The sequence below is a fragment of the Hyla sarda genome, chromosome 2 (assembly GCF_029499605.1).
Source record: "Hyla sarda isolate aHylSar1 chromosome 2, aHylSar1.hap1, whole genome shotgun sequence".
In the NCBI taxonomy this organism is placed as follows: domain Eukaryota; kingdom Metazoa; phylum Chordata; class Amphibia; order Anura; family Hylidae; genus Hyla; species Hyla sarda.
In genome coordinates, this window is record NC_079190.1 from 315392352 (window position 1) to 315406320 (window position 13969).

General features: G+C 40.8%; 1 protein-coding gene across 9 annotated transcripts in view; it reads left to right on the forward strand.

Moving 5' to 3' along the window:
- The window catches only part of NAV1 (neuron navigator 1), a 526544-nt gene that overhangs the window by 233120 nt on the left and 279455 nt on the right, over positions 1-13969 (forward strand). For all 9 annotated transcript variants that reach the window (XM_056557725.1, XM_056557730.1, XM_056557732.1 and 6 more), the window contains one exon: positions 10703-11047. In XM_056557725.1, the coding sequence (XP_056413700.1) occupies positions 10703-11047 (345 nt within the window). The remainder of the gene's footprint in view (positions 1-10702; positions 11048-13969) is intronic.

Here is a 13969-nt window from a genome sequence, read left to right on the forward strand (position 1 = left end):
AACCCTTCCCCTACTCCTCCGCCACACTGATGTTCGTGTACTCCAATCGGCCTTTACTAGGTTTATATGGTGTGGGAAGAGGCCAAGAATAGCCTTGCAGAAACTGACACTGTCTAAAAGAGAAGGTGGTCTTAATTTCCCCAATATCAGGGGATATAACCTGGCATGCCTTTTTCGCTTTGTGGTTGATTGGCTACACTGCACCTCCTTCCATGTGAGCTTTGGGTTGGAACGCGATTTAGCAGCTCCGTGGAACTTGGCTGCGTTGTTGCATACTAGCTATTCCAAATTGCCCCCACTAATTAAACGCTCTACTTTATTAAAGGATACCATAGTGACATGGAAGGAGGTTCGCAAATTACACCATCTGCCTTTCTTGGTCTCCAAACATCTCCCCCTCAATGGCCTACCGGAGCTACCAACAGGGAATTCCCGTCAAACGCTGTCGATTTGGGCTGATCATTGCATTCACACGGTTAGAAACCTTATAGATGTTGAGGGGCGTAGATGGCTTTCTCCGAGATCTTTGCTTGCAACTTATCACCTACCGTCGTCTCATCTGCTCCCACTCAATCAAATATTCTCCTTCTTCAGACATCGCTTAGGTGATCTGTCTAAAGAAGCGGCTGATCATCCCCTAGATGATCTGTTAGGTTCCGGCCAGCGCAAATTGTCTATTTCGGAAATATACCCAACTATTAGGCAAACTCTACTAAAATTTGACCCTTCCTCTCTGTTTGCTTCCTGGGCTAAATGGATACCGGGGGATGATATCTCGGATTGTATACTTCAGGGATGGCAAAAGGTACTTACTCATGTAATCAACGAGTGTTGGAGGGAAACTTACTTCAAATTTGCACACAGGGCCCTCTATGGATTTAACATATTGCCTTCCGCTGATTTTCCTGATAGAATGACGGCCTGCCCTAAGTGTGCGACCCCCCTAACTGATATGTGGCATGGTGTTTGGACGTGTGCTTTCTCTCAGACTTATTGGAAAATGGTCCAAACCTATCTCGAAGATATTTGGCACATTTCACTGCTCCTGAGACCTAGGGTTTTGCTCTTTCATCAATTGCGTCCGCCTGAACCAACCCGGATAGGACTCCCCAAGGTACCCCAGCTAATTCACGTCATCTTGTTGGTAGCGCTCCGTTGTATATTTGCCTCCTGGCTATCATCCTCAACACCCACACTTTCTGTTTTGATCCAACAACTAAAGCTCTTTTGCAATGTGGACAAACTGGACACTGAACGCCATAAGGACACTAAGACGCACAAATTTTTCTATAAGTGGCAGGTGTTCATTGTCAATCATTATACGACCTCGGAAATAGCTGATATTGTTCGTCCATTCAGTCTCACGGAGTGGTATAGCCTGAGTTCTTTGGACAATACCTTGGGGGACTTGAGACTTCCCCAGTCGTGATTGGATAACCCCTCATCTCTTTCCTCCACAGTCATTGCAGACTTCTCGTGGTTAAAAACACTCCATTATACTACCAATGTATTGCATCTTACCTTATGTGATTCTTGGTTCTGTTACTTTTTTTTTTTATTTGAAAATGTAATAAAATATGTTTGAAAAAAAATAATAATTCTGCTGCAATGACCCGGTTACTGCATTCACCAGACATCAACACAATGTCTATCCGCTCATCACGTGTTAACCTTGACGACGTGTCAATGGCTGTAAACAAAGAGAAACTTGTAAATAACTTATGAAAGTATAAAGTTACGTTAAAACCAAGCACATCATTGTTTTTCTAGTGAAATTCCCAATAAGTTTGATGTGTCACATGACCCTCTTCCTATTGAAAAAACAAAAGTTGGATTCAAAATGGCCGACTTCAAAATGGCCGCCATGGTCACCACCCATCTTGAAAAGTTTCCCCCCTCACATATACTAATGTGCCACAAACAGGAAGTTAAAGGGGTATTCCAGGCCAAAACTTTTTTTATATATCAACTGGATCCGGAAAGTTAAACAGATTTGTAAATTACTTCTATTCAAAAATCTTAATCCTTCCAATAGTTATTAGCTTCTGAAGTTGAGTTGTTGTTTTCTGTCTAACTGCTCTCTGATGACTCACATCCCGGGAGCTGTGCAGTTCCTATGGGGATATTCTCCCATCATGCACAGCTCCCGGGACATGACATCATCATTGAGCAATTAGACAGAAAACTTCAGAAGCTAATAACTATTGGAAGGATTAAGATTTTTTAATAGAAGTAATTTACATATCTGTTTAACTTTCCAGAGCCAGTTAATATATATAAAAAATGGTTTTGCCTGGAATACCCCTTTAATATCACCAACCATTCCCATTTTATTAAGGTGTATCCATATAAATGGCCTACCCTGTATTTATCAATTACACCATTATAGTGTATACCTAATATACATAGTCGGATATTTATCAAAACCTGTGCAGAGGAAAGTTGACCCGTTGCCCACAGCAACCAATCAGCTTGTTTCTTTCATTTAAAAAAAAGGCCTCTGAAAAATCAGAGAAACCATCTGATTGGTTGCTATGGACAACTGGTCAACCTTTCCTCTGCACAGATTTTGATAAATCTCCGCCATAGTGTGTAAGGCTAAAAGTGTCTATCCATCTTATCCTTTTACCATATAGTGTTCAGCATATTACCCTTTTGCGTTGATCCAGAAGAAGGCAAATAACCCAATGAGGTAGAAGGCAGTTTTCCTCAATAACAATTTTTTCAAATTGGCAATCAGAATAAATCTTTGGATCAAGGTTCCACCTCCGGAATCTAGTGTCTGTAACCTATAGTATTATTATTCTCTATAAATGCAGTGAGTAACATGAGAGGAGGAGAGATCTTTTAACTGCCCCTGATATATTTATTTATAGTTATTAAGTCACTGCCTCTTTTTGTGTTTTTTTGTTAAACTAAATAACCCTAATGTTGATAATTTTTCCAGGAACTGTAGTCCTCCCATTCCATTTATTACGCTGTTTGCACATTTTTTAACCCTTTTCAGCTCCACTATATCTTTCTAGTATGCTTGTGCCCAAAACTGTACGCAGTATGGTCTGACTTGGGATTTGTACAGTGGTAAAACTATATATTTGTCGTATGCATCTATGCCCCTTTTGAGGCACTCAATGATTTTATTTCCCTTAGTAGCAGCTGCCTGACACTGGGTGCTGCAGTTAAAGGGGTTATCCAGGAAAAAACTTTTTTTTATATATCAACTGGTTCCAGAAAGTTAAACAGATTTGTATATTACTTCTATTAAAAAATCTTAATCCTTTCTGTACTTATGAGCAGCTGAAGTTAAGGTTGTTCTTTTCTGACTAAGTGCTCTCTGATGACACGTGTCTCGGGAACCGCCCAGTTTAGAAGCAAATCCCCATAGCAAACCTCTTCTAAACTGGGCGATTCCCGAGACACGTGTCATCAGAGAGCACTACTTGTTTTTTTGTCCTGCGTTTTTTTGTTAGAAAAAAACGCCAGTGCAATTTCCTGCATCTGGTGTTTCTTCTGGCGTTTTTTCATTTGTGTGGAAATTGCATTTTTTGCCCCTTTGGCGTTTTTTTTTTTGGTATTCAACATTTGTAGGGTACCAAAAAAAGAAAAAAAAGGATGCAGTAGTGATGGGAAAAAAATTTATTTAACAAAATTTTTATTTTTTATAACTAAATTTTAATAAATTTTTAATAAAAAGTGTGTTTCACTTTTTTTTTTTCTCTTTTTTTAAATTTTTAGGTAGTACTACTACTCCCAGCATGGAACACACTGTTTCATGATGGGAGTAGTAGTACCTGTACTAATAGACATATCGCCCGATGCGATCATCCATAATATAGCAGAGATGCGGAGCGGCTCTATACAGCGCTCGCATCTCTGCTATGTACTCCAGCCAGTGATGTGAATAGAAATTCACATCACTAATTCATATTTTCTGCCCAGAGTGGGGTTTGGCTGTATGGTTGCAGCCAATCACTGCTCTCAGCGGGAAATATGAATGAGTGATTTTCTATTCATGTCATGAGCCGGAGTATAGTGCAGAGATTCAGAGCACAGGAGAAAGCCGCTCCGCATCTCTGCAATAGATAGGATGATCACAGCGGATGTCAGGAACGATACCCACTGTGACCTGTTCTTAACTGCAGGTACTACTACTCCCAACATGGAGCATACTCTGCTCCATGCTGAGAGCTGTAGTACCTGCATTAATACACAGATCGCAGCCAGTGTAACTTCTGACAACTGTTGCGATCTGTCTATTAATGCAGGTACTACACCTCCCATCATTGAGCAGAGTGTGCTCCATGTTGGGAGCAGTAGTACCTGCAGTTAAGGAAAGAACACAGCGGATGTCACTCCTTACACCTGCTGTGATCCTCCTGTATAATGTATAGATGTGGCCGGCCGCTCTTCTATTGTCCCCTGCACGGACGTATATATACACATATTCATATTTCCCAGAGAGTTGTGATTGGCTGGGACCATCTGGCCAATCACTGCTCTCAGCAGGAAATATGAATAGGTGTATATATACGGCAGTGCAGGGGACCATAGAAGAGCGGCCAACCGCATCTATAAATTATACAGAACGATCGCAACGGGCGATCTGTCAATTAGTACATGCTGGGAGTGGTAGTACTATCTAAAAAAATTTAAAAAATAAAGAAAAAAGTGAAAAGCACACACACTACATTTTTATTATTGTCGGCTACATTTTTCTTTTTTGGATCCAAAAAAGTGATGCAGAAACATTTTTTAACAAAATTTTATAGGGTACCATCAAAAAATAAAAAAGATACAGTAGTGAAGGAAAAAATTGTATCTAACGAAATTTATTTTTTATAACCAAATTTTAATTAATTTTTAAAACAGCGATCAATTTATGTGTGCGGACAGGGCCCTGTCCGCACACATAAATTGATCGCTGTTTTAAAAATTAATAAAAATTTGGTTATAAAAAAGATACATTTCGTTAGATACAATTTATAATTTACAATTGCACTGGCGTTTTTTCAGGCATTTTTTCTTGCGTTTTTTTTTCTAACCAAAGGACAAAAAAACAAGTAGAAACCTAGTTTCACTGCTGTAACCTTCCTTCTGCTTAGTTGCCAGGTTGACAGGAGAAGACAAACAGCTGCAGTCTCCTCCCTTAGGCTAGAATTCCACTGAGATTTTTGCACTGCGTTTTTTTAGGCTTAAAAACGCCAGGAAAAAACGCCAGAAAAACTGCCACTGTTTTTCCCTGCGTTTTGGCGTTTTTACCTTTATGTGGAATTGGCCTTTTTTTTTTTGGCCCCTTTGGTGTTTTTTTTCCAAATTTGTTGGGTACCAAAAAAACAAACAAAAAGGATGCAGTAGGGATGGAAAAAAATGTGTTTAACAAAATTTATATTTTTTATAACCAAGTTTTAATAAATTTTTAATAAAGTGTGAGTGTGTGTGTTTTCAAATTTTTTTTCTCTATTTTTTTTATATATTTTTTTGTTAGTACTGCTACTCCCAGCATGGATCAGACTGTTTCATGATGGGAGTAGTAGTACCTGTACTAATCGCCCCGGGTTTCAGTCGTGACACCTGATGCGATTGTCCATAATATAGCAGAGATGTGGAGCAGCTCTATACAGCACTCGCATCTCTGCACTATACTACGGCCACTATATTTTCCACCCAGAGTGGGGATTGGCCGGATGGTTGCAGCCAATCACAGCTCTCAGAGGGAAATATGAATGTTCTATTCACATCACTGGCCGGTGTGAGATGGAAACCTGCGTTAGACACACTAATATAACTCAGCCCTGGTTGGGAAACACTAGTATACACACACATAACAGGGACTACAACTACCCCCTCACACATAGAAATCATCCCCAGTCCGATATTTATTCCCCAGCCTCTGCAGTCTATACATCCTCAGCCCGTGCACCTTGTCATCCTCCTGTTCAGTGAACACAGGCAGAGCAGGGAGAGGGGAAATGAGGAGACGTGTACATCCTCTCTCCCCTGCTCTGTATTCTTTCTCCCTAGCAGACCTGCGTCCTCCGAAGGCAGGCAGAGGGGAGATGAGGGGGGCTCTACGCTTGCTCTGCCCTCCCACCCAGCTCTAGCTTCGGAAATCTTCGGAGAGCTGAGGGGAGGAGTGGAGGTAAGTCTGCACGGGGCGCAAATTTCCATCTCACACCGGCCGGAGTATAGTGCAGAGATGTGGAGAAAGCCGCTCCCCATTTCGGCAATAGATTGGACGATCACAGCGGATGTTAGGAGTGATACCCACTGTGATCTTTCCTTAACTGCAGGTACTACTGCTCCCAACATGTAGCACACTCTGCTCCATGCTTGGAGTTGTAGTACCTGCATTAATAGACAGATCACAGCGAGTGTCACTCCTGACACCCGCTGTGATCCTCCTGATTAATGTATAGATGCGGCCACTGATGTATATATACACATATTCATATTTTCCAAAGAGAGCTGTGATTGTCTGGAACCATATGGCCAATCACAGCTCTCTATGGGAAATATGAATAGGTGTATATATATGGCAGTGCAGGGGACCATAGAAGAGCGGCCAGCCCCATCTATACATTATACAGGAGGATCGCAACAGACCCGGGTGATCTGTCAATTAGTACAGGTACTATTACTCTCATCATGAAACAGTGTGTTCCATGCTGGGAGTTCTAGTACTACCTAAAAAATTAAAAAAAAAACACACACACACTACATTTTTATTGTCGGCTATATTTTTATTGCCCTGGCCGCTCACATAAATTGATCCCTGAAAAGATGCCAAGTACAAACGACATGTGGGTTTTAACTTTAGTGTTTTTGCAGGCGGTTTTAATTCTTTTTTGGATCCAAAAAAGTGATGCATAAACATTTTTAACAAAATTTCATAGGGTACCATCAAAAAATAAAAATAAAAAAGATACAGTAGTGAAGGAAAAAATTGTATCTAACGAAATGTATCTTTTTTATAACCAAATTTTAATTAATTTTTAAAACAGCGATCAATTTATGTGTGCGGACAGGGCCCTGTCCGCACACATAAATTGATCGCTGTTTTAAAAATTAATTAAAATTTGGTTATAAAAAAGATACATTTCGTTAAATTCAATTTTTTCCATCACTACTGTATCTTTTTTATTATTTTTTTTAATGGTACCCTATGAAATTTTAATGAAAAAGGTATCTCCATCACTTTCTTGGATCGCTAGTCCAAAAAGTCCAAAAAAGAATAAATACTGCGGGCAAAAAATTTGTGCAAAAAACGCAAAACTAGGTTTTGTTGGGCGTTTTGAAAAAACAGCCTCTGAGAACAAAATTGCTGAAAAACGCCAAAATGCAGCTAACATCTGGACGTGGCGTTTTTTCGCTGAAAAAACGCCATGCGGGAAAATTGGCGTTTTGTCCGGCGTTTTTGCAAAAAAATCCTCAGTGGAATTCCAGCCTTATAGCTGTCCTCTCTGTGTGACGGATGTCTGGATAGACAGGCAGAATAGCGGAAGAAAAATTACTGTTTGTGTCGTCTTTTTCACTCGCTATTCATAACAGCACCCAACGGCCCCCATAATAGAAAATGGGAGCCGCCAGGACCCGTTGTTGCCAGTTGCTCCCCATCATGAGAACTGAAAAAAAGAGACTTTGATGGCAGTTCTGGAGGGGGAGAAAAGGCAGTGACAGGGGCCTTACCCTAGTACAGCATTATGAAGAGAGTTGTCTGTGTAGGAGATTGTAGACACTGCTGACAGTCTCTGCCTTCCAGCTCTGTCAGTGAGCTTTGCATGCTCTCAGCCTGTGCTCTGCAGAGTGATTGACAGGCAGCACGGTGCTAAATCCACCCCATTTCCTGTATTCAGACTGGGCAGGAGAATTGTCACAGTCGGTTTACAGTTAGTGACTGATGGTGAGCAGTGTGAGAGAGGTCCCTGTTTTAGGGAGAGTTCTTTAAAGGTTAAATGTCCAAATAAATAATTCAAGTATATTGGAGATGCACTTATATTCACTGGCACTAATCATTTGTAAAAATAAATAAATAATAATAATACATATATTATATACACACACGTCACGCTAGCTATTTAAATATTAGAAATAGGGTCTGTCTCTCACAGTATTTAACTGTCTTAGAACAAGGGGGTGAATGCCATCTGGACTGGGTGATTTGTTTATTTTGATTTTTTAATCACCCCTGCACTTCTTTCTGGGTTAGATGTAATGGAGAGCTTACTTTATCCCTCATAATAAGCTTTTTAATTCTCCTTCACTGTCAAAAAAAAAAAGAACCTCTTTGACACTTTCAAAGCAGCGGCGAGGGCATAGAATAGTGTTTATCTCAAAACTGCTAACTGATTCCTTTTAAAGCTAAGATTTGTTATGTCACTGTAAGGATTTCTCCCTGGGGATATCTCTGGAATCGTCCTTGACACCACCATGGGACACTTTTCCACTCCAATCAGCAGGCAAACAACAATACTTTATGCAAGTCTGGCTCCTCGCCAGCTTTATTAGACAAGTTGCAGGATAAAATAAAACGGGAACAAACAAAACCCTAGACCGTCTAGTCACTAACTAATCAGTCCAGCATGCCCTGACTATCAACTGGTGGGCTTTTCCCGGCCAGTTAAACTTATACCTCCTGCAACCTTCTACTCACTGTTCAGACACAGTGTTTGCAACCTCTTGCTTTGTGTCTCATCCACATCACTCTTTGGGGCCACTCACAGCTTGGGCTGTGTGTTCCTCAGCAAGACCCCTGCCTCCCCCTACAGTCACCTTGCTGTCGTCTAGGGAAAGCCTAGACTACACTGTCTGACTTTCTTTTAAATACACTTCCCCTTTCTGCTAGCTCATTAATTAGGCCACAGGTGGAGGTTTCTCTAGGGTTAGCTAGGGAAATACACCACGTGGTTAAATTTGATTAAATTCACCTGAGTTATGCTCCAAATATATTTGAGATATAAATTATAGCATACCTGTCAGATCCCACAAAAAAGAAAAAAATTGGATTAATATGTTACTCAGGCATAAAAATTAGATGTACATGGTCAGCATTAGGTACTAACACATATTTATTATAAAAAAAATATGTTACTCAGTACCTAATCCTGACCATGTACATGTAATTTATGTCTTTATCACCTATATTTATTATAAAAATACCTCTTTTCATTAGCTCACAGTGTTAGAAATCCTCTCAGGGAAAGGGGAAGTGCCCCTGCCTTGTGGTGGTGGGAGGTGATTAGTGTGTCTGCTCATGCCAGGGTTAATGCTGGACACCGGCAATCGTGCTGATGCCGGACATTAAAGGGGTACTCCGGTGGAAACTTTTTTTTTGTAAATCAGTACTTCCAGTACTTTTTAGCAGCTGTATGCTACAGAGGAAATTCTATACTTTTTTTTTTCTTTTTTTGTCTTGTCCACAGTGCTCTCTCCTGGCACCTGCTGCCCGTATCAGGAACTTTCCAGAGCAGGAGAAAATCCCCATAGCAAACCTATGCTGCTCTGGACAGTTCCTGACACGGGCAATTAAAATTTAAAAGTCCCATCAAACCCCATCAAAAGTACAAACCACAGTGCAAAACATGGACCTATAAAATAAATATAGGGTGCCATATTTACCGAAAAGTGCACTACATAGAAACAGAAGTCCCCAAAAGCTACAAAATGGCTTTTTTTTTTTACTTCATCCCACAAATAAGTTATTTTTTTGTTTCGCCACCACTTATGTTATAAAATAAGTGATGTCATTACAAAAATCAAGCTCTTATATGGGTCTGTAGGTGCAAAATTAAAAGCGTTTTTAGAAGGGAAGGAGGAAAGTTTAAAAAATGAAAACTGCCTGGTTTCATAAGGCCAAAATGGGCTGAGTCCTTAAGTGTTTAGGGGCCTTTTCCTTTATTAAATATAAAAAAATAAATAAACAACCATTACAATAAGTCTTTAATTTTCATCAGTAACAACATATAAAAAGTTTTGGGATATGACAGTGCCCATTAAAACAGAGACAATATTGGGGAATTTTCTAAAAGCGCCGATTTTACACAACAGTCTTAAATAAAACCTGGCTGACTTCTGGTGTACTTCCTCTCTTGCGCTAAGTCCAGTGCAGGAAATGGACTGAATATATTCACTACTAGACTGCGTTTGGTCCATTAAAGTCAGTGGGCACACAGAGAGCATGTGGTAAACATCAGCAAACCTTTTTGATAGGAAGCCATTGTTTACCTGCAAAATGTGATGTGATTGGCCCATAAATATATATTTTTTAGACTTTTCTTTATGGTAGTGAATAGAGATGAGCAAACTTACAGTAAATTCGATTAGTCACGAACTTCTCGGCTCGGCAGTTGCTGACTCATCCTGCATAAATTAGTTCAGCCTTCAGGTGCTCCGGTGGGCTGGAAAAGGGGGATACAGTCCTAGGAAAGAGTCACCTAGGACTGTATCCACCTTTTCCAGCCCACGGGAGCACCTGAAAGCTGAACAAATTTATGTAGAATAAGTCAGCAACTGCCGAGCTGAGAAGTTCGTGACGAATCGAATTTACTGTAAGTTCGCTTATCTCTAGTAGTGAATGACCATAACAATATTTTCTTTGATGCTGTTGGATAACAACTTGGAACTGATGTATTCCAGATGTTTTGAAACATTGATATTTATTTATATTTCTTGCTTTTCTTTTCTTTCTTTTTTTTTTTTTTTAAAGCTCTTTAGATATGTCATGCTATGACAGTGATGATGCCAACCCTCGCAGTATTTCCAGTATGTCAAATCGCTCTTCTCCTGTGTCCTGGCGATATGGGCAGGCTAGTCCACGCCTTCAAGCAGGGGAAGCTCCTTCACTTGGTGGTGGTCGTCCTGAGCATGGTGGAGGAGGCTGGCAGTTCTCTCACACTATGCCCCTCCGTGGTGGTTCACGAATCTGCAGCATTACCCAACGTTTAGAACTTTTAGAATCTGGCAGCCAGGAATTGAAATCAGGTTATGGAAGTGACATAGACTGTAAGCTGGCAAAAGAGGCGACACATGAGGATGATGAGATCATTACTAGGTAAGTACTACCAACACTATTGATCTATCTGAATTGTATAATTCTTATATGAGGTTTTATAGAGCATGTAGCATTTTGTTACTTTACAGTTATCATTTGGGCCTGCCGTTGCTCATAAGAGAATTTGCAGCATATTTCTCGCTGAGCAGCAGATTTTGCACAGCTGAAAAAATTTCACATATACACTACGTGTGACTAGTGCTTTCCTGCACGATAAGAATTTTTCCGATACTGCAATTGGTTGAGTCCCCCCCTCGAATTAATGAATTATGTCCCTGTCCTGCACTGTCCCCCACATCGGGGAACCAATCGTGTCACACTCGAGCGCTGCATCTCCCCCCCCTACAAATAATCAGCCACTGCGCTGTACTGTACTATGCTGTGCCCGGGCTGCAAAAATAAACTTTAACTCACCTTCCGACATTCCCCGTTACCAGCCTCACGGTCCCTCCGCTGTGGTCCTGGGGATGGAAACATCACAGAGCCATCAGCCTATCACCGGTCGCAGCGATGTCCTACCTCGACCGGTGATAGACTGAGCCCACTGTCATGTAAGGAGCCAGCCGGGAACGTCGGAAGGTGACTTAAAGTTTATTTTGTTTATTTTTGCAGCCCGGGCACAGGATAGTACAGTACAGCGCTGCGGCTAATAATTATTTGGGGGGAAAGGGGCGAAGAGAAGCAGCGCTCACGGGTGACATATGATTAGTTCCCCGATGTGGGGAACAGCACAGCGCTGGGCTGATAAACCGGGGGCGGGGGGGAGGGGGAGAGAGAGAAGCAGCGCCCACGGGTCACATGATTGGGGGTGGGGTGAAAAATACCTTTAGATACCGTGGAACCGCCATAACTTACAAAAATACCGTGATACACATTTTTGGTCATACCGCCCAGCTCTACGTGTGACCCTACTCTAAAAGGTCATTATTAGTAAGAGATTTACAACTAGTTGCACAAACTATTGCTTACAAAAATGGCAAGTTAAAGTATTTTTATTACAGTCCTTTGTAAACTGCAATTTGTGATTTGCTGTAGGAAATATTAGGTATTGTTTGTACATTAGGTCTTATTTGAGATATGCTAATAATTTTTTTGATAGACCTAAAAATATGCTGACGTCGCCCAAGGCTGGGTTCTTGTGAACCAAATGCAGCTGCCAACCACACTTACGTGGTTGTACAGTTTTCAATTGGTCAGCTGCTGAAACTGTTTAAATGGTTTTTCCTGGGAAATCCCAATGATAGCTTAAAAGGGGTACACCACTGGGAATATTTTCAGTCTGACCACAGTGCTCTCTGCTGACACCTCTGTCCATGTCAGGAACTATCCAGAGTAGGAGCAAATCCCAATAGCAAACCTATCCGGCTTGGACAGTTTCTGACATGGACAGAGTTGTCATCAGAGAGCACTGTGGTCAGACAGGAAAGAAATTCAAAAATAAAAGAACTCTGGATCATACATCAGCTGATAAATGCTGGAAGGATTAAGATTTTATTTTTATTTTTTAATAGAAGTAATTTACAAATCTGTGTAACTTTCTGACACCAGTTGATTAAAAAAATTGTTTGCCACCGGAATACCCCTTCCAGTCAGCTGTTCTGCTTAGTTAGTGCTGAAGCCAGGCTACTACAGTGCAGATTTCATTTACTGCAGTGCAATAAAATTAAGAAAGAAAAGAAAGAAAGAAATTATCTAATTGTAAGTGCATTTATATCTTACAAATGCCAAATTCGGGCCGCTGAGAGAAGAGTATATAAATATGTTTAAATAATTTGTATACAGGGGCAAAGTGTGCAAATATATTTTAATATGGCGCACAGTGTATAAATATATTTTTAATATTTTTAGATGGGGCACAGTGTCTGGCAGTATTATATTCAGAGATCAAAGTGGAATCTTATATTCCATATTTTATATTTACATATTTTATGTTCTGTAATTATGATGGCTGAAACAACAACTCCCAGTATACCCTTACCACTGCTTAGGTTAGTGGTCTCCAAACTGTGGACCTCCAGATGGTGCAAAACTACAACTCTCAGCATGCCTGGACAGCTATTATCATTTAGAGTTGTCATATGTTTGTTGGCTAAGAATATATCCTATATGGGTGTGTCTTTAACAATAAAAACTTAGGGGGTTAATTCCTTAGAGGAAAACCTTTGTGTACAATCGTATTTGCCCTGTTCATTCTCTTAGATGCATTGCTGAGCTTTCTCATTTGGATCCTGAGAGTGAATTATCAGATCCCTTTTGAAGCTTTCCCTAAATTACTTAATTAAAATCAAACTGATGGAGTTTTTAAGTTAGGTTCCTTTTACTGTAGTCTCCTTATCTGTAGTACTTTAAAGGGGTACTCTGTTATCGTATCCCCTATCCAAAGGCTAGGGGATAAGATGTTAAATCCCGCGGGTCCAGCTGTTGGAGACCCCTGTGATCTACGGGCTGGCAGCGGCTTCATCCGAAACAGGGACGCTTGTAGCTTCCACGTTCATGCCACGCCCCCTTCATTCATGAATATGGGAGGGGGTGTGACGGCTAGTACATAGCTGTGGCGCCTTCTCCCATAGATATGAATGGAGGGGGCGTGGTGGTTGACATTGCAAGTCATCGGGCACGGAGCGGAGTTCGCTCCTTGCACCGAATGACAGGGGTGCAGCAGCCGAGATCATGCGGGTCCCCAGCAGAGGGAGCCCCACGATCTAACAACTTATCCCCTATCCTTTGGATAGGAATAGGATGTTTTCAACGGAGTACCCCTTTAACTGTTTGAGTGCTGTATATATATATATATATATATATATATATATATATGATGCTGCCATCTGGGCACTAACAACAGCGTTGTATATACGTCATCCTTAGAACGAAGATGCGCCTTTGAAGCGAATGCAGGATAAGCGCTCGCTTCAGAACAGTTGG